This window comes from Euleptes europaea, chromosome 17 (assembly GCF_029931775.1).
Source record: "Euleptes europaea isolate rEulEur1 chromosome 17, rEulEur1.hap1, whole genome shotgun sequence".
Taxonomy (NCBI): Eukaryota; Metazoa; Chordata; class Lepidosauria; order Squamata; family Sphaerodactylidae; genus Euleptes; species Euleptes europaea.
In genome coordinates, this window is record NC_079328.1 from 2,587,113 (window position 1) to 2,615,082 (window position 27,970).

The 27,970-nt window shown below is 46.6% G+C and overlaps 1 protein-coding gene across 1 annotated transcript in view; it reads left to right on the forward strand.

Annotated features, from left to right (window-relative positions):
- Window positions 1–26,912, forward strand: part of SLC6A19 (solute carrier family 6 member 19) — a 39,280-nt gene extending 12,368 nt beyond the window's left edge. Inside the window, exons 2-12 of the mRNA XM_056862502.1 lie at window positions 1,493–1,633; window positions 4,603–4,740; window positions 6,097–6,278; window positions 8,453–8,563; window positions 10,299–10,411; window positions 11,410–11,538; window positions 12,646–12,802; window positions 15,310–15,514; window positions 17,001–17,160; window positions 18,762–18,924; window positions 26,703–26,912. Coding sequence (XP_056718480.1) covers window positions 1,493–1,633; window positions 4,603–4,740; window positions 6,097–6,278; window positions 8,453–8,563; window positions 10,299–10,411; window positions 11,410–11,538; window positions 12,646–12,802; window positions 15,310–15,514; window positions 17,001–17,160; window positions 18,762–18,924; window positions 26,703–26,912 — 1,709 coding nt within the window. The remainder of the gene's footprint in view (window positions 1–1,492; window positions 1,634–4,602; window positions 4,741–6,096; window positions 6,279–8,452; window positions 8,564–10,298; window positions 10,412–11,409; window positions 11,539–12,645; window positions 12,803–15,309; window positions 15,515–17,000; window positions 17,161–18,761; window positions 18,925–26,702) is intronic.
- The last annotated feature ends 1,058 nt before the right edge of the window (window positions 26,913–27,970 follow it).

A 27,970-nucleotide genomic window follows, 5' to 3' on the forward strand; every position in this document is an offset into this window, starting at 1 on the left:
TGCAGTTTTGAGACTGTGTAGTTAGCAGCAACACAAACTGGCTGCCAGGGGGAGGCGGGGAGCCAACCACAGAACGGCTTCCATGGAAGCAGTGGCCAGTCACAAAACTTTGGGATGTTCCCAGCCACATGATGTCCACATATGAAGGTAACCCTGTCCCAGTGAGGACTTCCAGCAGATATGAAGGTGACGCCTCCTGTGCTGTTCTGAAACAGTTCCTGTGCCAATGAGTTTAACCTGAAGAGGAGAAGGCTGAGAGGGGACACGATAACCATCTTCAAGTACTTGAAGGGCTGTCATAGAGAGGAGGGTGCTGAGTTGTTTTCTGTTGCCCCAGAAGGTCGGACCTGAACCAACAAGTTGAAATTAAATCAAAGGAGTTTCCGTCTAGACATTAGGAAGAATTTTCTAACCATTAGAGTAGTTCCTCAGTGGAACAGGCTTCCTCGGGAGGTGGTAAGTGCACCTTCTCTGGAGGTTTTTAAGAAGAGGTTGGCCATCTGTCAGCAATGCTAATTCTATGATCTTAGGCAGATGATGAGAGGGAGGGCATCTTGGCCATCTTCTGGACATGGAGTCGGGGTCACTAGGGTGTAGGGGGGAGGTAGTGGTGCGTTTCCTGCATTGTGCAGTGGGTTGGACTAGATAACCCTGGTGGTCCCTTCCAACTCTGATTCTAGGAGGAGGAAAGCTAGGATTAGCTCTTTGGTGTGGGGAAGAGGAACAAGGGCATCAGAAGCACATCGGTGCATACAATGTTACTTATTGGCAACATGTTGAGGATCACGGGGCTATCCTGAGGGTACCCAAGTTTCATTAGCAATGGTGAACTGGGAATTGGGTAGGAGCAGGTATGTGTGGGGATTATATCCAAAATGTACTAATAGTTTATGTAACTTTCTTCCTAATAAAGTAATTTAAAAAATAGATCGGACAGGATTCACTAGAACTGCATCCAGATCTTTTCTGCTTTGCTTTCCTCTCTCACTGCCTCATTCCAACATTCCTCGTTCCAGAAGGTCAGACCAGAACCAATGGGTTGAAATTAAATCAAAAGAGTTTTAGGCCAAACATTATGAAGAACTTTCTGTCAGAGCAGTTCCTCAGTGAAAAAGGCTTCCTTCTTTGGAAGTTTTTCAGCAGAGGCTAGATGGCCATCTGTCAGCAATGCTGAATTCTGTGAACTTAGGCAGATGATGAGAGGGAGGGCAGGAAGGGTTGTGTCAGTGCTTAGCTCTCATGGCCGCTTCTTACACACCCAAGGTAATGCCGATTGCCACTTTGGGGTCAGGGAGCAATTTCCCTCCAGGCCAGGGATCCTAGAGGCCTTCTTCTGGGAATAGAACTGAGGGAGTGGGTGGGGAGGTAGTTGTGAATTTCCTGCTTTGTGCAGGGAGTTGGACTAGATGACCCTTGAGGTCACCTCCAGCTCTAGGTTTCCATGTTTCTGTTCAATAAAATATATTAATTTTGGATTTACACCCCCCTGCAGGAGCTTTTATGATCCCCTTCCTCATTTTGCTTGTCCTGGAAGGCATTCCATTGCTTCATCTTGAGTTTGCCATTGGTCAAAGGCTCCGAAGATGCAGTGTGGGAGTCTGGAGTTCTATCCATCCTTCCCTGAAGGGAGTAGGTACGTTGGAAGACCAACAGTTACTCAACAGCTGTTATTCCATCCAGAAACATGTCTGTATTGTGGATTTATAGATAAAAGTACGACAGTGGGATCCTAAACCAAATTACATCCTTCTATTAACTCTGCTTAGGATTGCACTGTAGGTGAAGTAAAGTCTTTTCCATAAACCTTAGGCTCCCCGTAGTTTAAATGAGCAGCTTTTTGTGCTTCGTAAAAACTGGTGTTATATTGAATTGACCACTAGAGGGAGCAAAATGTGTGGAAGAAACAGGAAGTTAGACCTGAGGAAACTGAGAATGCATAAAAAGGCAATGGATAGCAGAGTGATGACCAGGATACTCAGCAGGTGAAGTTTTTCAAACACGTTGGTATAGTTTTTCAGTTGACTGGTTCATGGAAAGCTCAGATGGTCTAAACTATTGAGACTGCTCAAAGAAAGATAGCAGCCACCCTGAGATTGTTTTTCACGAAAGTGGGCTCCCATATTCCTTATGTGATCAAATCTTCCAAGGTTTGGTGATTCCCCAGCTAATGTGTGGGTCACAGCTAAAGATTTCCATTCCCTGGAGGCAAGACAACCTAAATTTATTACGTCCATATTTGGGGTTGTCCGCTGTGTCCACAATGGCCTTCTTGGGTTAGAGTTGGGGGTGCCACCACCAGCATGGTGTAGTGGTTAAGAGCGGTGGTTTTGAGTGGTGGAGTCTGATCTGGAGAACCAGGTTTGATTCCCCACTCCTCCACATGAGTGGTAGAGGCTAATCTGGTGAACTGGATTTGTTTCCCCACTCCTACGCACAAAGCCAGCTGGGTGACCTTGGTCAAATCATGCTCTCAGTCTCACCCACCTCACAGGGTGTCTGTTGTGGGAAGGGAAGATGATTGTAAGCCGGTTTGAGTCTCCCTTAAGTGGTAGAGAAAGTTGGCATATAAAAACCAACTCTTCTTCTTCTTAAAGCACAAGGTTGGTATCAAGCAATATCCTTCTGGCTTAAATTCAACTCTAACCCTTCTGGTTTATTAATTCATTAATTCTTTCAGATAATTTCCACTCATGGGTGACAGCTGGTGAAGAGAAACTACATTTCTATGGGTTCACTTCCCCAGCCTTATACAAACTTGGATTTAAGGGAGCAATAGATATAACAGCAAATCTGGGATACAGCTTTTCAAGTAGATAGAATATGGGCACAGTCCTATCCGGTGTTATGGAATCAGGGTACAAACTTTGCTCCAGCTTTAGAATTCCCTAAATATTGAAGAGCCTTCACCTTGACCTGCTTTAATGTGTTAAGGACATAAGGAAAGCCCTGCTGGATCAGACCCAGGCCCATCAAGCCCAGCCATCTTCACACAGTGGCCAACCAGGTGCCTCTAGGAAGCCCCCAAACAAGACGACTGCAGCAGCACCATCCTGCCTGTGTTCCACAGCACCTGTGTTACCATCAACTCTTTTGGAAGGGGGATATACACATATCTCTTACTCTCAATGTATTTGCCCCTGCCAATTGGTCATGGTTGAAATAGTCAATTGTGCGTTATTGTAATATCGTTTGTACAGGGACGTTAGGTCTGTACATATAACTCCAACCTTACCAAATTTTCCAGGAAGACTGTTCAACTGAAACCACCTTTAAGGTGGTCAAATTTTCCAGGTCTCGGTAGGCTCAACAAGGAAGCAGCTGGTTAAGTCTTTTTATTAATTATGTCTGCACTATTGAAATCAGCCTGTTATGTAACTCTGAAATTTTATTGTATGTAGATGTGCTGTGACAGCCAATCTGTGATTGAAACAAATAAAGATTGATTTAATATGAATACAAGATCAGGCTGCATGTGATAGCTAGAAGGTGACCTGTGTAAAGAACAAACCAACTTGTGCATTAGAAGCAGCTAGGCTGAATTTTCCTTCAAACTTGCTGGTCTATAAGAACATAAGGAAAGCCATGTTGGATCAGGCCAAGGCCCATCAAGTCCAGCAGTCTGTTTACACAGTGGCCAACCAGGTGCCTCTAGGAAGCCCACAAACAAGACGACTGCAGCAGCATTATCCTGCCTGTGTTCCACAGCACCTAATATAATAGGCATGCTCCTCTGATCCTGGAGAGAATAGGTATGCATCATTACTATGAACGTAGATTAACCATGAACTATTAACCATGACGGATCAAATCAATTGTCTATCTAGTGTGGCTAGTCAGATGTCACTGGGAAGCACAGAAGCATGGCCACGAAAAGAAGCCCTCTCCTTTTTACTCTTCCCCAAGAATCTGACAATTAGAAACATTCTCCCTCTGAACTAGGGTTGCCATCCGCCAGGTGGTGGCTGGAGATCTCCTGCTATTACAACTGATCTCCAGGTGACAGAGATCAGTTCACCAGGAGAAAATGGCTGCTTTGGAAGGTGGACTCTATGACATTAATCCCCATTGAAGTCCCTCCCCTCCCCAAACTGCAACCTGTCTCAGGCTCCACCCCCAAAATCTCCAGGTGTTTTCCAATCTGGAGGTAGCAACCCTACTCTGAACCTGAAGGCCCCATTCAGCTATTGTGGTCTAAAGCCAAGGATAGACTCATGCTCCATAAATCTGTCTCACCTGTTTTGTATCTGTCTAAGTCAGTGTCCATCATCAAATCTCATAGCAAGCAGTAAGTTCCACAAGTCAACTATGCCATTGTGTGAAGTGGAACTTACTTTTGTCTGTCTTAATTTACTGCCAGTCAGTTTCACAGGCTGATGCTCATTCTAAAATTGGGGAGAAGGGAGAAAAGTCTGTCTCTTTCTGTGTACAAGGCAGTCATTTTATGCAGGAATCATGGTTATGCTACCTAACTGGAGACCAAATCTGGTCCCCATCCTAACTCCTGTCCCCAATTTGGACTCTAGGTGTGTGTGTGTTGGTATGCCAGTTTTCAATGAGAAGTTACCAGAGTGGCCTAAAGTCCTTTCCCCTCTCTTCCTACAGGTATAACGGCGTTACTGGTCTCTTTCCTTGTTGGTTTATACTACAATACCATCATTGCCTGGGTGATGTGGTATTTTTTCAACTCTTTCCAAGAGCCCCTGCCCTGGAGTGGTTGCCCATTGCTTCCCAACAAGACAGGTACACACCATGGCGAGGGATGCTTTGGTTAAAACTGACAGCAATTGAAATGTCTTGCAAAAATTTTAATAAAGGGTCGTGTCGTCTTTCACCGAAGAACATTTCTTTTTAAAATCAGCAACCAAGAAATAAGAAATAAGAATGTCTTAAATGTCTTAAATGCGATTTTAGATGGTATATGCTCATGGGGTAGGACCACTATCACCTTTCCCCTGCTGTACAGTTCTTTTCTTTTTTTTAATTTTGGAGCCTAGCAAACAATGGATATTCCAAATCAAAACATTTGCCTTTGGTTGTGCATTATACCTCTGTGTGAGTGTAAAGTGCCATCAAGTTGCAACTGACTTATGGCAACTCCTCATGAGGTTTCCAAAACAAGAAATGAACAGAGGCGGTTTGCCACTGCCTGCCTCTGCGTAGCAACCCTGGGCTTCCATGGTGGTCTCCCATCCAAGTACTAACCAGGGCAGACCCTGTTAGCTCTAGCCAGTGGGATTTTTAAAATGGCTTTGTCCAGAATTAGCCTTAAAGTGGCAATTAAAACAACCATTGACTCTGTTGTAGTGTTAGTCCAAGATTATGAGTTGCTTCCATATGGCACTATGTTGAATTATTTCAATTAATCTTCCCACCAAAAAAGTATTGCTATTGTATAATTGTAACTACATGATTCTGCAGAGAACAAGCGCTACCTTTGAAAAAGAAAAGTGTCCTTCAGATACTTCTTGTTCTCTCTGATCTCTTAATTGCACATAATAAGTAAACTGGAATGTGCATTCACATGATTTATTGCCATTCTGAGTCATCAGGTATTTCTTGTCAAAGTTCTTGCAAGACTCAATAAAATTCCTCATTAGAATTCTGCACTTAAGCTATGTCCTTATAACATCTGATGAATCAAAAGGTATTTTTAGTTCCTGTAATCCCCACTTACAGCAGTGATCCCAATCTTTGTACTTGCCACATCAGGGTGTGGTGGTGGGAGTGTGTGTCTGTGTGTACCTCAAAAATGCTAAATGTGTTGATGGATGCACCCATTCCATGCCCCTCAGAAGGGGAGGCTGCTATCAGGTAGTGACATAATCATGGGAGAGGAAGGGAGTTATCCTGCATAAGCTCTATGGGAAACAATGAGAAGCTGTGCATGACATCCCTCTGAGGTCCTCCCTTCCCCAAACTCCACCCCCCAGGTTCCACCCCCAAATCTACAGCAATTTCCCAACCCAGAATTGGCAGCCCTAGTTGTTGCCACCATGGGCAAGCAGAGCATTACTCTTCCATCTCAATGGGGCTTGTACAGAGAAGTTTTCTCCTGAACTTCACTGTGACTTAACAGGATCGTCTCTTTGGTTTCAGGTTACACAGACGAATGTGCCAGGAGCTCTCCTGTTGATTATTTTTGGTACCGGAAGACGTTAAACATCACCAGTTCCATTGATGATTCTGGAACGGTCCAGTGGTGGCTCCTGTTGTGTTTACTGTGTGCCTGGGCAGTGCTGTACGTGTGCACAATCAGAGGCATTGAAACCACAGGAAAGGTACTTGTTTTCGGGGGATGGGGGAGGCCTTCTTCTCATGTTGTCTTTCCAGACTTCTGGAATGGCTCTGCAAAATGCTCCTTGCTGGTGGGGCTGGTGGGGCTTGGCTCTGCTTGCCCATGGTGGCAACAACTAGGGCTGCCAATTCTGGGTTGGGAAATTGCTGTAGATTTGGGGGTGGAACCTGGGGGGTGGAGTTTGGGGAAGGGAGGACCTCAGAGGGATGTCATGCCATAGAATCCACCCTCCAAAGTAGCCATCTTTTCCAAGGCAACTGATCTCTGTAGCCTGGAGATCAGCTGTAATCCCAGGAAATCTCCAGGCCCCACCTGGAGGGACAAGCCACCTTGGGGACAGCCCATTAGGAATTTCCCCAGACTGTTAAATGGCCATGTGTGCCCCAGAGTCACCTGTGAGCCTTGAGGAGTCCTGAACACCACAGAGTGACCAGGGAGCTCCTTTGTCTGTATTGCCAATTCAAAAAAACAGAAACAAAGCTGAGATCATACGTAGGCAGGGGTGTAGACTGTGGTCCAGCCTCACCCTGCCCTGTCACATGTAGATGGAAGAAGCAAATGAAGGGGCTCCTGCCCGTGTCCCTTCAGGATGCTGAAACCCCCTCTGGTTCATCTCACATCTTGTTCACTGGTTGTGAACGGAGTCCTGATTTTTCGACGATTGGTTCTACCATTTGTCAATCTACTAGTGGGTGTTCAGCAGGTTGTTTCACTGGGTTCCTTACTAACCATGCAATACAGCGCAACTGGCTTTTTAAGCACGCATTCTCACACAGCCCCAATGTGTTCTACTGTCCCCCCATCTGTGTGCTCAGCAGGTTATTATTTAAATAGACCAGTAGGTCACTCACAAATCATAGGAATCAGTCAGCACAAATTTCAATAAAATCCTACTCGTCAGAGTTTGCCTAAGTAGTCCCAAGTAGTGCTGATGGCCACCAACCAGTTTGAATCAGCAGTGTCTTTGCACGTGTGGAGTTTTGGGAAAACCCAATGTAAAGTGGTTTGGCTATCTATAAAATTATGCATGGTTTGGAGAGAGTGGACAGGGAGAAGGTTTTCTCCCTCTCCCATAATACTAGAATGCGAGGTCATCTGCTGAAGCTGGAGGGTGAGAGATTCAAAACAGATAAAAGGAAGTATTTTTTCACACAACGCATAGTTAAATTGTGGAACTCCCTGCCCCAGGATGTGGTGATGGCTCCCAGCTTGGAGGGCTTTAAGAGGGGACGTATTAATGGAGGAGAGGGGTATTCATGGCTATTAGTTAGAATGGATACTAGCCGTGTTGCATGCCTATTCTCTCTAGTATCAGAGGAGCATGCCTATTATATTGGGTGCGGTGGAACACAGGCAGGATGGTGCTGCTGCAGTCGTCTTGTTTGTGGCTTCCTAGAGGCACCTGGTTGGCTACTGTGTGAACAGACTGCTGGACTTGATGGGCCTTGGTCTGATCCAGCAGGGCCTTTCTTATGTTCTTATGTTGGCTGGCATTTGCAGCCGCTCGGCATGAAATAAACAGACCAAAGGATCAGCTCAGATTGGATCATTACCTTTGAATACAATAAGTTCGACACAGTTGAATGTGTTTGCAGCGAAAGGTCAATGTTGTTAGCTTCCCAAGAGAGGTGACGGTGATGTGGAAGGGAACCACGTCATTTGGTATCCGTTTGGTGTTGGACCAAACAGTATAGAAGCAGGTCCTACACTGCACCAGCAGCGACGGAGTCTGCAATATGAGAAGAATGACGTAGCTCAATGGGCATTTGTGAAAATTACTGGAGATATGTGAATACTCCAAGACACTGGGCAAAAACTGGCTCATCCTATTGTTTTAAGAGAGCAGCCCTTTGGCAAATTATTCCACCCTAATTCCAATGGTTTCATTTGAGCTTAGACTAGTGTCCAGAGTAAGCATTGCATTATATATAGAACTACTGAGACCAAATAGGTGGGCCTCTGCCTTGAGGAGCTAACAACCCAACAGCAGAATTGGCCCCCTTCTGGGCCCACCTCCAACATATGTAGAAGGATATAACTCTGCTTAGGATGGCGCTGTAAATGTCTACAAAGGGGAGAAAAGAAAAGGAGAAGTGAGGTCAAAAAGAGGTGATTGTGTCGGTTGTGGTTGTTCAGTTACATGCATTCTTTCTCCAGGCAGTGTACATAACATCCACCCTTCCTTATGTCGTGCTCACCATTTTCCTGATCCGTGGCTTGACACTGAAAGGATCAGTCAGTGGAATTGTGTATCTGTTTACACCTAATGTAAGTGTCAGCTGAATTCTTTTGCCTTTCACTGAAATACCTAACAGAATATTTGTGATAGTCATAACCAGAGGAAAGATTCCAATAGTGTTTATGCTACTTTTTGGGGGAATGAGCTTTTGAGAGTCAAAGCTCCCTTTGTCAGATACAACAAAGAGAACTTGGCTCTCGGAAGCTCATACCCAAAAAACCTAGTTAGTCTAGTGAGCTCCTGGGCTCGAATCCAGATGTTCTGCTGCAGACCAACAGGGCTACCCTATGTAACTGTAACCAGGTTTGTGATATTCATAACCAGAGGAAAGATTCCAGCGCTGTTTATACTATTTCTCTTCTGGGTATCAATAAGCCTGTGATACTCAAAGGTTTTAGGATTTGAAAGAGTGTTTTGTTCATATGCTACCTGGGGTGGGTTCATGTGGGGGCAGAGTGGCATGTTCCTTCTCCTCCCCCATGCAGATGGCTTAATTGGTGGATGACCTCAACACAAATGACCTCTGCTCTTTCAGCAGTCAGTTGACCCAAAGGGGCTAAACAAACTCTCAAAACCTGCTTGGGCTCTTCAGTTTCAACCCGTTTCACAGTAATCCCCATCAGAGCTGCCGAGTTCTGCTGCAGCTCAGTTTGCTTGGGTGCAGAAGAGCCTGTTACTGACATCATGAGTTAAAAATAAGGTAGCAAAATTAAGAAAGACCTGAAATTTGAGAAATCTGATCCTTGTTTGAGTGCATGACAGTGGACAGAGTGAACCAGTGGTCTGACTATGTATGAGGCAGTGTAAAGTGTTTAAAGAAATGATATTCTGCCTACGTCTCCCTTTGAAGAGAAGAAGAAGAGTTGGTTTTTTATATGCAGACTTTCTCTACCACTTAAGGAAGAATCAAACCGGCTTACAGTCACCTTCCCTTCCCCTCCTCACAACAGACACCCTGTAAGGTAGGTGGGGCTGAGAGAGCTCAAAGAGAGCTGTGACTAGCCCAAGGTCACCCAGCTGGCTTCATGTGTAGGAGTGGGGAAACCAACCAGGTCCTCCAGATTAGAGTCCGCCACTCTTAACCACCACACCATGCTGTCTCAGACAGAGGTGGTTTGCCACTGCCTGCCTTTTAGTAGCAACCCCGGAACTTCCTTGGTGGTCTCCCATCCAAGTACTAACCAGGACTGACCCGGCTTAGCTTCCCAATCTGACAAGGTCAAGCTAGCCTGGGTCAGCCAGGTCAGGGCAGTTTCCCTTAACTGTCAATAATGCAGAATGGTAGTGCCCTTGGGCTACCATGTTTGCAGTGTGCCTTGTCAATCATGGCTGTTTCCACTCACTATACTGGATTTTATTTTTTATTTTTTGCCAACCCTGCCCAACAAGCAGATTAGGCAGAGATCAATAAAGTTCCCAAATCAAACTGGAAAGCAAGAAGCATGTATTGCTCTACTATTTTTGTCTCTATGCTCATTTCCAAAGTCTGCATGCAAACCTTATTCTGCACTTCAGGCTCTTTTGAGAGTACCCCCTGTCAGTCGGGGTGGGCAGTGGCACCAGTCTGTTCTTCTCAGGAAGGCTGTGACTTTTTCTGGTTTGTTTCTGAACTGCTGTGTACAGAAAGCTTTCTGGTGCACCCCCAATGTAAGCAGTCACCCTGTTCCAATTGCTTCCCTGCTCAGAGTTGCAGCTTCTGCTATGATTTGCTTTTGTTAGCCTGTGAAGTTACCTACATTAACAACTTTCCCCCCTATTATTCAGGTTGCTGAACTGAGCAACGCAGCCACCTGGCTAGATGCTGGCGCTCAAGTATTCTTTTCATTCTCCCTTGCCTTTGGTGGCCTCATCTCATTCTCTAGTTATAATTCAATACAGTAAGTTTCTATATTGAACTCTATTTTAGCACATCATTTTGCAGTTTGTGATAATAAATGTCTTGCAAATAAGACTCCATAAACCAAATTACATATCCAGTTAGTGTCTTAATATTTCAACAGGGGCCTAATGAAATTTCATTCCAGCTTAAGCTTTTGTGAACTAGAACCTGAAAAAGTAGACTTCCTGAAGGTAGCACAAGACCTGCTGTATCAGATTTACATGACTGCTCCTCTGGAATTATTGTCTTGAGTAAAAGGAAATGTGAAGAGCTAAACAAAGTAGCTTAAAATGGAGGCCTAGACAAGAACAGGAGTCTCTTTTTATATCCCACTTTTTCTCAACTGTAAGGAGTCTCAGAGTGGCTTATAATTTCCTTCCCCCCAGAACAGGCGGCTTGTGAGGTAGGTGGGGCTGTTACAGTTCAGAGAGAACTGTGACTGGCTTAAGGTCACCCAGCCAGCTTCATGTGGAGGAGTGGGGAATCGAACCTGGTCCTCCAGATTAGAGTCCCCAGCTCTTTACCATTACACCATGCTTAGGGTTACCAGGTCCCTCTTCACCGCAGGTGGGAGATTTTTGGGGCAGAGCCTGTGGAGGGCGGGGTTTGGGGAGGGGAGGGACTTCAATGCCACCCAATTGCCAAAGCGGCCATTTTCTCCAGGTGAGCTGATCTCTATCGGCTGGAGATCAGTTGTAATAGCAGGAGATCTCCAGCCCCTACCTGGAGGTTGGCAACCCTAACCATGCTGGCCCTCTTGACTACACATAAAGTCATTTTGTTATGATGGAAGGATGAGAGCTTTCCCCCATCTTGGTCTTCAGCACTGGGTGGCATGCACTAGACACATTGCTCACGCTACCCAGGACTTTTCAAAACCAATGTTGATGTACCACTGAACGCATGTCCTCGTGCAAATTTTGATTGGGAATAAAGTTTTAAGATTTAAAAGTTGAAATCTTTGGAATTCACCTGTTTTGGTATTTCGGTTTGCAGCAATAATTGTGAGAGGGATGCTGTGATTATCTCGGTGATCAACGGCTTCACCTCCATCTATTCCGCCACCGTCATATACTCAATCATTGGGTTCAGAGCAACGGAGAGATATGATGATTGTGTTAGCCAGTAAGTTGTTTTTCCACTTAATAAATTTCTGACAGTTGTTATTTTTTTCATCATGAACATAATCTCCCTGTCCCCCAGTTGCACTGACAATTATAAGTCTATGGATTCATGGAATCAACTCTCTGCTCTAAGGGGTGGACTCTGCAGCTGGCGATGGCAAACCTCTTTTTTGGCCTGGGGTAGCAGGGAGAGCCTCACGGCCAGCAATGAGCATTCAGCCCCTGGCACCTTTGCCCCCGTGTGTGATACAGGAGCTTGAGTTTTACAAGGCCTCTGCTTTATTGCAGTCTGTTCTCTTTGGAGTTAGCCCTCCGGAGCAAGCTGTGCCCCTCCCTTTTGACTGATTTGAGGTGTTCCAGTCAGCCTCCCCCCCCCCCCCCGCATCTTCTGCTAGCGGACATTTGTGATGGCCAAATCTATTCACTCCTTGGATTTGGACCAATGAACATCCTAGTTAGACACTTTCATAACAGAGAAGACACAATGTGCGCTTCATTTTTGCCCTGGCACCCCCCTCCCCCCGTGTGGGTTCAACTAGTTTTTATTTATCTCTTAATAAATGGCTGATCTGTGCCATTGCTGATTCAAATAGGCTGACCATTTTGGGGGGCAGGCTGCTCTAGCTGTACAGCACAGGTGCCTTTTGGCAGCTCCATCCTGGCTCCCAAGTTGCCTGGCGCTTCTGCTAGCCTTGTGTGCCCCAGCCTGCGCGATCACTATGTGCCCAGGTTCAAAAAATGCTGCTCAGAGCCCAGGGCTCTCCTTCCCAGCTTACTCAGCCACAAGGCAGATGACGGCCTGTTCTGGACACGCCCCCCCCCCATCATGTCTGATATCTCAAGGTATTTGCTGATTAACCATATCCATCCTGTCTGTGAGGCAGAGAGCACAGCTTGAATAAATCACTGCCTGTCACCCTCTCTTCATTGTCTGGATCCTCTACAAGCAGACCAATAATTCCCTGTGCCACATTTGAAATTCATGTGGGCAGGGACAAATTGATCCATGGCCTTAATGCTGCAAATGTCCCTAATGAGAATAAATAAAACTAAGGAGGCCTGTAGGCGGGCATTCTTGTTAACTGTTTTTGTTTCTTTCCCTTTGCAGAAACATCCTCACCCTGACAAATGCATTTGATTTTCCAGAAGGTAACATAACGGAAGGAAATTTTGAAGCCGTGCAAGCCTGGTGTAACTCGATGTATCCAGCAACCTTTGCAACCCTTAAATTTCAAACTTGCAACCTGGACACATTTTTATCTGATGTAAGCTAAGCAGGGTCAGCCCTGGTTAGTATTTGAATGGGGGACCACCAAGGAATACCAGAGTTGCTGTGCAGAGGAAGGCACTGGCAAACCATCTCTGTTAGTCTCTTGCCATGAAAACCCCAAAAGGGGTTGCCACTTGAAGGCACTTTACACACACACACACACACACACACACACACACACACACACACAAGGCAACAATGAAAAAGGAACATCTAGTAGAATTATGTGGGTGAGATCCTGCTGCTGTTTGTGAGCATGAGGAACTTGTGGAGTCTGATCTCCCCACCCCCATGACCCGCCTGCAAAGACAGTGCTGGGGGCTGAGGGGACCCTCCTGCACTCAATGCCACAGGGCTTGTGGGTCTGCAATAAGAAGTGGGAACTCCACCCCTTGCTCCTGTGCTAGCAGACATCTCGCTCTCCCCAAAGTCTAAGACTGTCGAAATAAATGAAATCAGCGATCCTAAACGGGCGTCACTCTGCAGATGAGTTGGGCACTCCAAGGTTGTTCTGCTCATGCAAGGAGGAGAGGGGTTGACCTTCAGTGTTGTCTTTTGGGGGATCACAGGGGGTGGCAGGGGGAAGGAAAGGACAGGAAAGAGTCACTGTCGTGAGCGGGTGCCGAGGAGAGCGACAAGGAGGACCAGGGGCCTGGAGACCAAGGAGCCCTACGAGGAAAGGCTGAGGGAGTTGGGAACGCTCAGTCTGGAGAAGAGGCGGTGGAGGGGGGACGTGATGGCTCACTTGAAGTATTCCAAGGGCTGTCGCTTAGAGGAGGGCAGGGAGCTGTTCCTGTTGGCAGCAGGTATTATTACTTGCAAGTATTATTACTGGCAATAATAGAGGATAAGACTCACAAGGATGCACCTGGTTGGCCACTGTGTGAACAGACTTCTAGTCTTGATGGGCCTTGATCTGATCCAGCAGGGCTTTTCTTATGTTCTTAATAATGGGTAGACATTATGGGCAGGAAGGTATATTAGGGGAAATTTTTTTTTACAGTGAGAGTAGTTCGACAGTGGAATCGGCTACCTCGGGCTGTGGTGAGCTTCCCCTCACTGACAGTCTTTAAGCAGAGGCTGGACGAATACTTGTCAGGGATGCTCTAGGCTGATCCTGCATTGAGCAGGGGGTTGGACTAGGTGGCCTGTATGGCCCCTTCCAACTCTATGAATCTATGAACTCCTTCTGCTCACTCATGTAGGATCCAACCCTATAACATTCAGATGTCAAAAACAAACAACAGTTTTGTTTGCAATGAGAATGGACCAAGAAGTTCTCAGACCTTGTGCACTTCCTTCCTCTGTGGTTTATGTATTTATTTAGCAAATCTGCACTTTGCCTTTAAATATAAAATTCTAAAAAAAATAAAAATCAATAAAACTTAAAAATTAAATCATGAATAACTATTAGTTGCCCCATTGGGAATTCTTTTGTCTTCCACTATGAATAGAATTAACTAAAACTCAGAGGGAAAAGCCCGTGTGAAAAAAGGGGTCTCACTGCGTTGCAGACTCTTCATGTTTGTTGATGAACAACACAGGGAAGGTCATTGCAGACGTGCCGGGAGGCTCTGTGCCTCCAAGGTGCCGGCCAGCCCCTTTCTGCTTGTGACCACAGTGCATGAGAAGAAGGGGTTTCAGCCTCCCCACCCCATGTCCTTTTCATGTCCTCAGACTGCCCCGTGGAGTCACTGTTGGCTCCTTTGCAAAATCACATTCCTCACGTGGCTGCGCATAGTTTTTTGCAGTGGAGCCAGTCGAAGATCCAAGGGGCAGTGTCAAGATGTGAACATGTCGCCACAGAGAGGCTGAAGCTGCTTCTCCCCGCACACTGTGGTCAAGAGCAGGGGAAAGGGCCAGGGTGCACCTGGGAGGCACAGAACACCCACTGAATGTCTGACACAAAGTCCTCATGGTCCACCAAGAAAATCAAGGACTTTATAATGGGTTCAAAAGCTCTCATCATTCTTCAAAGTCTATTTAAAGTGGCCAAGCATCTGAGGCTCTTCAGCAGGTAATTGATTCCTCAGTTTGAAGACCACTATGTAATAAGCCCCTTGGCAGGGGCAGCCAATCTAAAAGATGGTGAGATGACCACAAGTCTCATGGGAGGAAGGAATTATATTTTTAAATGCTTGTATTTCAGGTTCGCCCATGAAGTTGTTTTTCATTTTTGACACTTAAGGGGTTAGTGTAGATGTAACGTGTGTGACCTGTGGTTAAGAGAAGCAGCATCCTCAAGATTCTTCTCTCTCTCTAGTGCGCAGTCCCAAACCTTTCCCTCCCAGCCTTTACCAAATGCTGGCATTATATTGGCACAAACATTCACTACGGTTAATGTTAACTAGGAAGGTAGATGATACAACCTATTGGCTTAAGAACTCGGCCATCTTTGGTCCTGTAGTTCAGGGCCTGGTGGGAGGCTAGGGGAAGAGGTACATTTTAAAATGATCAATACTTTGTACATTTTATTATTACACCGGTTGTTATCTTCTGCAGGGCGTTGAAGGAACGGGCTTGGCATTTATTGTCTTCACTGAAGCCATCACCAAAATGCCTGTCTCGCCTTTGTGGTCCATCCTCTTCTTTATCATGCTGTTCTGCTTAGGTTTATCGTCCATGTTTGGAAACATGGAAGGCGTTCTTGTACCCTTGCAAGAACTCAACGTAATACCCAAAAAATGGCCTAAGGAACTTGTTACAGGTCAGTGAAACAGTATAGTGAAGACAGGAATAACATGGTAAAAGGTACATCAAAAGTGATGTGATCTATTGGCTGTTATTAAAATGATGTTAAATTATGAGTTGGTTCCAACGAACTTTTCCACTAGTGAAGGGGGGTGCTTTGACCTCCCCTGAAAAGGTATGCTGGGGATCCTGGGACTTATGTGGATAAAAGCCATATGTGATGGGAGGTGTGGAGAAGGGTGGAATTAGATGAGATTGGGTGAAAGAGCTGTCTGGATCCACTCATAAGTAATATTTTCCCCAATACCAAGCATGTTTTTAAGATGGCAAACAGCAATGAGCGGTAGATCAAAACAGATGCAACAAAGATCACGGCTCTCCCAACTGTCTGTGAAAGGTAAATTGCATGCACAGTTATGATTCAGATGGGGGCTACATGAAGAGGGGATCAGACTTCCCCTCTGTCCCCCTGATGGAAGCCATGATTATAAGAGCACAGGGAGCCTGGTATTGATTAGCAAAGCCAAGCAGGGATTCAAGGATTCCGCCCCCTCCCTTCTTGTGTGACTCCAGCCTGGACTGGGGCTACCTGTGTGTGCAGTTTTGTGGTCCTCACCACGTTTGTTTCCCCTTACCTATCAAATTTCAGTCTTTTTGCCCTGGTAGGGGATCCCTGATTGCCTTCCCTCTAGGCTGGCTGCTAACCAGTCTGTCACAGGAATGGCGTCATTGGGTTTTAGCATTGGTTAGAATCAGAAGTTTTTATGTTCTAAATTATTAATATGTATGTTATGAGATATGTTGTGTTTTATGATGATGTAACCCACTCTGAGCCCTGTTTTGGCAGGAATAGAGCAGGATATAAATCCAAAAAGTAAAATAAAATAAAAAATGAATGAGGACTGTGGGCCAAACAGATTGGCATTATTGCAGCTCTTCATTGGTCCCGGGCTGTCCGTGGCCTGTACCTTACTACTCCACCAAACAAAGTTTGAAGCCTCCCTCCAGCCTAAGGAGGCTGTTTCTGTGGGAGGATGAGCCACTTGGTATGGAGGACGTGTCCTTAGGCTGAAGGAAGGCTCCTTAGTCTAGAGAAACTCCTTTCACCCTGAGGTAGGACACCACCCAATGAAGAACTCCCAGCCACTGAATACTCATCCTCCTGGTCAGGGGAGGAGATGGTCCAAGGCTATGGACCACAGCCAGGCTGCCTTTTGCCCAACAGAATGTGGTCATTTTCTTTTTCAGTGGGATGGCCCTATGCCAGTTTTGGATAGGGGGTGGTAGATTGTGAGCCTGCTCCAGGCAAAGAATAACTTGTCATGAACCTGGGGGGAAAGCCCTCTGTTGAGCTGCAATGTCTTGGAATTCTATATGCACAACAACCAGTCATGCCTAGTAGATGTGAAGTGTTTGACCTACTGCCAGCATTGCTGACTAGGTAATTTCCGGTTTACATGTTATCGAAAATAACACAATCATAATGTGCTGTTTGTTTCTAGGTCTGATTTGTATAGGGTCTTTTTTGATTTCCATCATTTTTGTGCTGAGGTCAGGAAACTACTGGCTTGCTCTGTTTGATAATTTTGCTGGATCCATCCCTTTGCTGATAATCGCTTTCTTTGAGATGTTTTCCGTTGTCTACATATATGGGATAGACAGGTAAGAAATTGAAACTGTTCTCAAGTTGGGGGCATTTAGTGCATGTTGTGGTGCACCCAAGGAAAACTCAGAGGTGGGCTGACTGCAGTCGAGCGGCCCCTGAGGCTCGCACAGAATGGCCTGGGGCTTGGCTGTGCTTGGGGCCCCATGCAGAAGCTGCCCACCAGAAATGGGTTCAGGGACCACAATCTGCCCTCTGCCCATTCCTGACTTAGATATTTTTAATTTAGCATACATATACGGTGGCGATGGTGCTCGTGTGTGTGTTTTGCAATTGCGGAAAACTACTAGTTTGGTTCAGTACCAAAACAAGAAGTATTTTTTCACATAAATGGATAAAGGATTCCATTGGTAATTTACCATATAGAATTTGCAAGCCACATCCTTGATAGAACATTGCAGGAAGAAATGTGTCCCCACAAGCTTTGGGATACTTTTAAAGAAGCAAGAACGTTTCAAGATGATATAGAGTGATATGGGTGGCCATCTTGAACAAGTGCTGCTTGTGTGAGAGGCATGCCATGGGTCATGCTTGATTCTGTTCAAGTGTTTCTAATGGGTTCAAGCGGTCAGGAGTTATGCTGTCCTGACAGGCTCTTGACATGAGTTAGGCCCATTCCTGTTCTTATGTTATTCTTTGGTTTTGATTCTCTGTTCAGGCTGTTTCCCCTCCCTTCCTCTCCCCCCTGTTCTGACCTTGAGTCTCTAGCAGGCACCTTCTGTGTTATGGTTTGCTCACTCCCTGCTCCCTGCTAGGCACTGTTATCTTGTGGTTCCCAGGCCGCTTCGCTTTGCACCTGGGATGACTTCATGCTTAAAGTTATGCTTTGTAGTTTGCCCCGCCATTAGCAGCTTTGAAACTGTGGATTGCTTATGCTGTATCCTGCGGCTCCTGAATAAACATTTACCTGCTTTTTGGGATTGCCGAGGTTGGCTGGAGAACCTCACAGCTTGGAGCTGATGTTACCCTTGACTGATAGAAGAGTGTGTACATTTTTTTAAAAAGTTGGGTTTTTACTTACACCGTAGAAGGGATGGTGTAGTGTGTCCAGTGCAGACACAGCAGCCATTCCAACAGTCATTGAGTTGGATCCAAAGGTTTGGTTCTGCTTCCACTAAAGCAAGGAAACATGCCTCTTCCACTGGTGAAAATGCTTCTTCTGATTAAAGACCCTTCCATCAGAGGAAAGCTCTGTTGTAAGAGCTGATAAGTTTCTGAGGACTGTTAATTATTAATTCTGCTACCATTAGGAGGGATGAGATCGTTGATCATGGCTTATTGTCATTAAGATCAGTCATACACACACACAGAAGACACAAGACGTCTGTCTTGGTTTAAAAACAATCTTTACTAGATTAAACTCAAGGGTAGGGTTCACTGGGAGATAAAACAATTAATCCTTTCTACATTCTAAGTTTCTTAGGCTTGCCAGAAGCCTCTGGCAGGTGCTAAGCTTACTCTCGAGTAGGCATTCTTAAAGAACAAGATTGCCTCTCCATCCTGCTAGGCTGGGATCGCAAGATGAATAATATGTCAGTGTGAACCAGCTGCAAATCTGTTCACAGCAAGAATCCTGTCTTTTCTTTCTCTTTATTACCAGATTTAACGATGATATTAAATTCATGATTGGACATAAACCCAACATTTTCTGGCAGGCCACCTGGAGATTTATCAGTCCCATCATCATGTTGGTTATCTTCTTCTTTTATTTTGTGGTGAAAGTGAATGAAAAATTAGAATACATCGTTTGGGATCCAATGTATGTAAGTACACGTGGTCAAAAAAGCACATTCCAGATTGTTTTGTTAACTTCTCCCTCATACTTGTCTAGTCAAGACCTTTCTTGTCCAACCTGCCACTGAAACTCTTTTGGTGGGTGTGAAGGGGGGGCACTTGCTGAAGCATTTGTTAGGGCTCTCAACATTCAAACAACACAAAATGTTATCCACAGGGAAGTTGGAGTGTTGGGCTAGGATCTGGGAGACCCAGGTTCAACCCCCCACTCTGCTGTGGAAGCTTGCTGGGTGACCTGGGGACACTCACTCTCTCTTCGGCTGCTCCTACACATGATGAATCCCTTGTGCTTGTTGGGGAACAACACGAGCACTTTGCATCATACGTGCAATGGGAGTTTTACTCCTCCCAAAAGTTTAAGAAAATCACATTGCTTACATGACTACCAGTAAGTTTCGCAACAGAGCCAATACCAGCTCCATGGCATGGCTTGTGGTTGTGAAAGCAGTGTGGGGAGAGGGGATGCAAAAGCTGCTTCTCCCTGCGTGCTGTGTTCGCAAACAGAAAAGAGTCGGGGTGCATTCGGGAAACACAGGACTCCCATCTAGGTGTAGAGACAAAGTCCTTGTGTTGTTGCCCAATGAACACTAGGACTTTGTGATGTGTAGATGGATCCTTTGCCTAACTTACCTCGCAGGGTGGTTGTTGTGAGGATAAAATGGAAGAGGAGAGGATGTGGTAAAGGCACTTTGGGTCCCCAACTGAGGAAAAAAGTGGGGTATAAATAAATCTAAATAAATAATTCAAATAAATTAATTAAAATGCAGCTCCAAGTTGAAAGGAACAGCTGAATGGTTATTCCCTTGCTAAGGCTTGTCTTCCCTGCAAAAGGATTTTAAACCATTTGAGTATATACAGCTGTGCATCAACATTAAATGATTCCTATACCTGGGGCAGACTCCCTGTCATCATTTCCACATAGGACCTTGCCCTATAGAATGTTACAAACTAAATTTTGGGACACTAATACTAGTGTGTTAAGAATGTTAATGGTTGCAAACTCATGTGTTGAATTTCCAAGTTCATATAGGCCATGCCTGCTATTTTCCAGTGAGTTATATTGGGAGATGTTTTCCAAAACCATTTGCTGGCAGATTTTGTCCACTTCATAGCAACATGTTTCTAACTTCCCCCTTCACTGTTCCATGGTTGAATGCTCCTTGCTGTGTTAGGTTACCAATAAGAAGAAGAGTTGATTTTTATACACTGACTTTCTCTACGTCAGGCTTCAGCAAATACACAGCGTTTCAGGCAATAGACCTTCAATCCAGGCAGAGCAGTGATTCAAAGATTTATTCCAGAAGTCAGTGATTTCAGTAAGAGATGCGCAAGGTTGGAATACATGACATGGGGAGTGTGGATACATTTATAGGGCTGATACAATAGGGTTACAGGAACAAAGAGACAATGTAGTCGTTTCCTGCCGGTAACGACTTAAGTAAAACTGAAACAGAAACAATCATGAACAATCAGTGGAGGAGATGGCTGAGCTCTCGGCTTTGTGCGCTGGACCCGATATCAGATCGAAGATTTACACGGGTGGGTCCCAATACAATTGTAAATCTCTGGCCAGAGCACGTGTGCAAAATGGGGGGGGGGGAAGGAGTGCACGGAGAACTGCATTTTGTTTGCGGGGAAACCATCTTGTTTGAGGACGGAGCTGTCAGAAGCCCTATCTGACATTCCGTCTCTCCAAAGGCCCCCTCCCCGGGTTTCCAGGCTTGTCGGGACAACTCCGATGGAACTCGGTGATCAGAGAGGGAGCGTTCACGTGTTCTGCCGCAACCCACTCATCGTGACTCGAGTTCAAATGTTTCCAGTGTACCCTGTACTCCAGCAGACCCCTCCGCAGCCTGGAGCCCAGGACCCTAGAAATTTCAAAATGCTGTTCCCCCTGCACCATGATAGGTGTTGCCTCTGGGGGTTCGGGGTGCCAATCAGGGGCGGGAGCAAAAGGGTTTCAGGAGGCTAACATGAAACACGGGGTGCACCCCTGCAGAGTCTTGGGGAGGTCCAGTTCAGCAGTGACCTCATTGATTACTCGGGATATAGTAAACGGACCCACATACTTTTGGCAAAGTTTTCTACAAGGACGCAGGGACTTTAAGTTCTTGGTGGAAAGGTACACCTTTTCCCCAACCACAAGATCCCACTGAGGCGCTCTGTGTTTGTCAGCCTTCGCCTTGTACCGTTCTTTAGCCTGGTCCAACTGTTTAACAAGTCCCGGCCAAGTATTTCTGACGGTGTTAGACCAAGCAGATACCTCCGAAGGGTCGCCTCCCGGCAGGAGGGGAACCGCCCCCAAAGGGTCGAATTCCATCCCATAGACAGTCTTAAAGGGGCTCTGTCCAGTAGCAGAGTGCACAGAGTTGTTATAGGCATACTCCGCCAGGGGCAACAGATCGACCCAATTATCCTGGTGATAATTGGTGAAGCAACGCAAGTAGCATTCAACGACCGCATTCACCCTCTCCGTCTGCCCATCCGTCTGGGGGTGATAGGCTGACGATAAACCTTGTTGTACCCCAACCCCCCGAAACAATAAATCATGTAAAATTTCATTGATGAGTTGCATGAAGCAGGACGGAGCTCCAGACAACCCGAACGGCATCACGTTAAACTCAAACAGACCAAAACAACATGAGAAGGCTGTCTTCGCCTCATTCCCCTCCTTAATCCGGACCCGGTAATAGCCTTCCGCCAGGTCCAGTTTCGAAAATACCCTGCCTTCCTGTAACTGACTGAGGAGGTCAGGGATAAGGGGGATGGGATTCGCATTCTTTTCAGTCACTGCATTGAGACCCCTGTAGTCTACACACAACCGGAGGTCCGAAGTCTCCTTCTTCTTTACAAAGAAGCAGGGTGAGGAAAATGCAGCCTTGGACGGACGGATGAACCCCCTAGCCAGATTCTTGTCCAGAAACTCCCACAACACAGTCTTTTCCAGGGGGCTCATGGGGTAAACCCGGGCCTTGGAGGGCTTCATGTCCGCAGTGAGCTCCATGGCACAGTCCGTAGTGCGGTGAGAGGGTAGTAAGTTACAGACCTTCCCCTCAAATACGTCCATAAAGTCCTGATACTCCTGGGGTAGTGTCACAGGGGTCACTGTCACGGCAGTCACCCTCCCCCCATCGGGCATGTCCTCCCGGCAATGCCACCGGCATTGTGGAGACTCAAATATTATTTGACGCTGCGTCCAGTCAATGCTGGGGTTGTGACCCGCCAGCCAGTTGCTTCCCAGAACCACTGGGTAAGCGATCCCAGGAGCAATGGTAAGGCTGATCTGCTCCCAGTGATCACCCACCCCAACAATACTGGGTTGGAGCGCAAATGAACGGGGCCCCCCTGTAGGTCGCTCCTGTCCATCTGGCAGAAGTGCAAGGGCTGATCCAACTCCACAGCCCCCAACTGCAGTCGGTCAAATACACCCTGGTCTATTAAAGTCCTGGAGCAGCCAGAGTCCAAAATGCCCACTACTGCAATTGGATCCCCTCCCCGGGGATTCTTTAATGCCACTGGCACCAGTAGAGTCTCTCCCTGGTCACTCACCCAGGTCGGAACCGGCTCGTTGTCTTGCAAGGTAGCCTCCTGTGCCGGTTCAGTCACAGGAAGCTTTCTTCGTTTTTTGCCAGTGAGGCTTCTCCGGAGCAGCAGCGATATTCACATGGCGTAGGCTACAGGTCTGCGCTTAGAGCTGCTGCGCTGGGTGGGTGTTCCCTCTGCTCTCCTTCGGTCCGGAACTCGGGGGTCGGTCGGGATCGCTCTGTCTGCCGTCTGTCCAGGGGATCCGTTTGTACATTTGGCCGCGAAGTGTCCCATTCTCCGGCAACGCAAGCAGGCCCCCTCTTTGAAACGATGCGCCTTCACTTCCGAGAACCTGCCTTGGTTCCCCTCGCCATGGTGCGCCCCTGCCGCAGCATTCCCCCGGCTGGGCCTCGGGGGGGGGGGGTTCCCTCCCTGGGCGATCCTTGGCAAACTGCAAGGTAAGCTTACTGTGCTTCACTTGCCCTGTCAGCCGGATCCAGCCCTCCTCTGTTTCAGGGTCGCCCAGAGTCAGGCAGCCCTCCAACACTTCCCATTGCAGTCCCTCTCGAAAGTGTTGGACCTTGGTGGCCTCGCTCCACTCCCTTACTTTGCACGCCAGGGACTGGAAATCTTGGGCATATTCCAGTACTGTATGGGACCCTTGCCTCAATTTGCGCATGGCGATCTTGGCCCTCTCCACCCGGTGTGGATCCTCAAACCTGCGGTGCAGGGCTTCCAGGAAACCATTGAGGGAGCGCAAAAGTCCAGGATTAACTTCCATTGCTGTTACTGCCCACTCCACCGCCTCCTTCTCCAGAAGTCCGATGGCGTACCGAACTCGCGCTTCTTCGGAGGGGAAAGTCTCACCCTGGTCCTTCATGAAGCCAGAAAGTTGTAGTAAGAAGTGGGATAACAGGGCGCAGGTTCCATCAAAGGAGATCCTCAGGTCCCGGGGGGCTGTGCGTGGAGGATGAACGGGGGGGAGGTCGTAGAGACGATGGACGATTGGAGTCCTCGCACCGTCCCTGCTAGCGCTGTCATCTCCCTCTTTAGGATCCCCAGCTGGTCCTGAAGCTCCCGGTTCTGTCAAGTCAGGTCGTGGTTCTGCTCCTGCAGAAGACAGCGTTCCTCTTCTCGGCACGGGGTTGAGGTGACTGCAGCTCGGCCTCGGAGCGGTTCCTCGTCCCTGGAGTACAGGTCCTCCAGCGGGCCTCGATATAGGAGATCGAAGTTTGGCCCCGTGGTTGATTGGTGGACGTACTGTCCGGCGATCCGCGGTGCCCCCTCTGCAAGTTCTGCGGGGCACCATCCCAGGGTTACTTCCTCCCGGCTTGGATCTGCTCCTCTCGGGGCTGCTTCCTCCCAGGGCAGAACCGCTCCCTGCTGTTCCAACAGGCAGAGGCGTTCGTACCGCCGGATCAGTTCGGCGGATCGTTTTGAACTGGGGAACATCTTTCCCAAGAACTAACTAGTAGAAAATAAAAAAGATGGATTCCAACCTAATGTCAGGCTTCAGCAAATACACAGCGTTTCAGGCAATAGACCTTCAATCCAGGCAGAGCAGTGATTCAAAGATTTATTCCAGAAGTCAGTGATTTCAGTAAAAGACGTGCAAGGTTGGAATACATGACAGGGGGAGTGTGGATACATTTATAGGGCTGATACAATAGGGTTACAGGAACAAAGAGACAATGTAGTTGTTTCCTGCGGGTAACGACTTAAGTAAAACTGAAACAGAAACAATCATGAACAATCAGTGGAGAAGATGGCCGAGCTCTCAGCTTTGTGCACGGGACCCGATATCATATCGAAGATTTACATGGGCGGGTCCCAATACAATTGTAAATCTCTGGCCGGAGCTCGTGTGCAAAACGGGGGGGAAGGAGTGCACGGAGAACTCCATTTTGTTTGCGGGAAAACCATCTTGTTTGAGGACGGAGCTGTCAGAAGCCCTGTCTGACACTCTACCACTTAAGGCAGAATCAAACCGGCTTACAATCACCTTCCCCTCCCCACAACAGACACCCTGTGAGAGAGCCCAAGGTCACCCAGCTGGCTTCATGTGTAGGAGTGGGAAAACAAATCCAGTTCACCAGATTAACCTCTGCCGCTCATGTGGAGGAATGAGGAATCAAACCCGGTTCTCCAGATCAGAATCCACCGCTCCAAACCACTGCTGTTAACCACCACACCACGCTGGCATCTCTTCTTCTGCTTGCTCTGACTTGGATGGCTGAAGCTAGCCTGATCTCAGAAGCTAAGCTGGGTCAGCCCTGGTTAGTACTTGGATGGGAGACCACCAAGGAAGTCCTGGGTCTCTACACAGATGGCAAACCACCTCTGGATGTCTCTTGCCTTGAAAAGCACATGAGGGGTTGCCATAAGTAAATTACATCTTGGCAACACTTTCTACCACCTCCTTATGCTTCTGCTCTCACAAGGCCTCTGAACAACCTGAACTTGGGTTTTTCATCAACTGCTTTGAGAACTTGGCTACATTCTGATACAACATGGGAATGAGCCTCAGGTCCTTGGGCTTGGTTTGTAATTGTGATTTGTGGACAAGAGAGCAAATTATAGTTTGTCATTTCCTCCAGTCTGGGGAAAATGTGGATATTGCTGAACTGTGTGCGGATGGACGGAAGGGAAGCTGATGGACAGAATGGAAGCGTATGAGCCCAAGACTTCTCAAGCTCCTTCTCACAGCAACAACTCATTATTTTTTTATTAATTCAGAAGGCAGCCCATGTCTGATTATGCCAAACAGAAAAGAACATGTTACAGAATTTTAGATTATTTAGTAACATCTGGGTTTTGGAGATCAGTTTGTGGCCCTGTTCCTGTGCCTCAGTTGCTGCATCATAGTAATACAATTGCTGCTATTTAACATGTTAAATTCCTATAGAGATAATGCACCCCATGTAGTAAATGCAAATGGTGGCCCCATGTCTTCCTTTGAGGGAATCAGTCCTTTCTTGGAATGAAGAAGAAGAAGAAGAAAAGTTGGTTTTGGTATGCCACCTTTCTCTACCGCTTAAGGAAGAATCAAACCGGCTTACAATCACCTTCCCTTGCCCTCCCCACAACAGACACTCTGTGAGGTAGGTGGGGCTGAGAGGTCACCCAGCTACATTCGTGTGTAGGAGCTCCAAGGTCACCCAGCTCAATTAGTGTATAGGAGTGGGGAGTCAAACCTGGTTCTCCAGATCAGAGTCCATTGCTCCAAACCACCGCTCGTAACCACTACACCACGCTGGCTCTTAAGGAAGTTTTTAGTTGTGCTCCTTTCACATAAATACCATTACCTGGGGAGAATTATATAGTTCTTTAGCTTTGCTGTATCCCTTTATTAGATTGATCATTGTCCTACCAGGGTGCTCAGTTCACCTGGAAGCCTTTCTCCAGACTAAGGAGGTTTCCTCCAATGAGAAGACAACTCAATTATAGGAAAACTTTTTGGTTGGGGGGATGCTTTCAATTAGGCTGTGCAGAGTGGCTAGATAAAAGCCAGCAGTTTTAAACTTTCTACCTTCAGGGAATACTTCCCATATTGTCTTGTTTACTAAGGAATCCTGAGGATTCTGGGATGGATTGTAATACACGCCTCTGTTCATGAGACTCACTGGGCAGATTTGTTGGCCTCTCTAATGCCTTACCTGAACTGAGAAGACAGGCTACAAGAGAACTCAACATTTCACTGTGTATGTGCATTGTTAGGGAATGTCATATACAGGCAGGGAAGATCTCTTTTACCAAAATGTGTCTATCTGTGCAATCCTAGGCAGAGCTGCTCCAATCTGAGTGCACTGATTTCAGTGGGTTTAGACTGGAGTAACTCTGCACAGGATTGCATTGGTGTCTCTGCTAATTTTAACAGAAGTCAGTGAAGAACTCCAGTGCTCCCTTCAATACAACTGAAAAATGACTGCTGCTTCGGCACTTCTTATTGGGATTCTGTAGATTTCCATCTTCTTTGCCACGCTTAGGTGCCGGAAGAGTATAGAGGATAAAACTATATAAGGGTATAGAGGATAAAAGTAAGGGAATATTCTGGATGATCACTGGTTGCTACAGCAACCCCGATAACACATACTTTTCCCAGAGTAGAAACAGACACAACAACCTCAGATCTGAAAAACAGATTTGACCTTGTAACAGCACCTGGCATAACCGCTGAGTACCAGGCCGGTGCCTGACAAAATGTGCTTCTTCCTCCCCACAGGATCTGTTCCCCAAGTCGAAGGCAATGACCTATCCCAGCTGGGTTTATGTCATCATCGTCATTGTGGCCGGTGTGCCAAGCTTGATGATCCCTGGATTTGCTATCTACAAGACCATCCAACACTGTGTGAAGAAGCAAGATGACCGACAGGATCTGGTCAATGCTGTATCAGAAGCATCCATAAATGGGCAGCTGAAGAATAAATTGTAACAAAACTTCCTGGGAAAGGAGAGGAAAAGATTTGTAGGACTAAGGGATGGAAAAACTGATCTCTTTCTTTCTGCAATGAAGTGCACACTTGTCCGGGAGCCACTGAATATGATGGAACTTTCTTCTGAGTGAACAGGCATAGGAAAAGGGACATAACTTTAGTGCATTTAACAGTGAAAACAAATAGAGTGAGAGTTTTCTAGCATCTGAAAGCCCGCCATGTTTGCTGGGACAGAAGTTTTTATGTACTAGAGTCCACTTGGAAAGCTTGTGAAACAAGAAATCATCTTTTTAAGGTGTCACAAGACACACTTTTGTTTTTTTGTTGTTAACCATCTAGCTTGGCTGCCCCTCTGGAATTTCTCTTTAGCAGTTGTGGGATCAGTAGACAGTTCATGCTGTTGTTGACATCCAGGGGCATGCTGATGTGCACTGGTGTGTGCCAATATGTTGCACAAAAATAACTGAATTCTATTTTCAAATAATGTATTATTAAAACAAATTATATATCTAGCTGGCAAACATCCACTGTTTTTCTCCCCCCCCCCCACACCCTTGTGTGGGAATTCTAGCATGTCCTCTTAGCTTTCAAATTGCTGCCAACAAGCTACACCTGTTGCAGTTGATGCAACAACAGAATGAAGGAGGGATGGAGAAGGGCCCTTGGTGGGCTGCCGCAGTGGACTAGCGCTGGGTTTTTGCAAATCAGGACCCATGTGCATGCTCTCCGTCTCCTTTCTTTGGTCAGTATTAGAATGGCATGCGCTAGCCATGAAATAATCTGATTGGTGTTAGTCGTAGTTAGTATAGTTACCCATGTAACATATGCTTAACACCACCATGGAAAAGAGAGCCTGTTTCCTGATTCTTTTGACTGGAGATGTTGGGGCCTTCCTGGGACCTTCTGAATGCCAAGCAGATGCTCTCCCACTGAGCTGCCAACTCTAGTCCTCGCAGTGCACCAGCTAAAAATAAATGGGAGAGTCAATGTGAGTTGGTGGAGAAAAATGGGGAAACGCTGGGTTCAAAATCATGCACAACCATGAGGGGAACCTTGG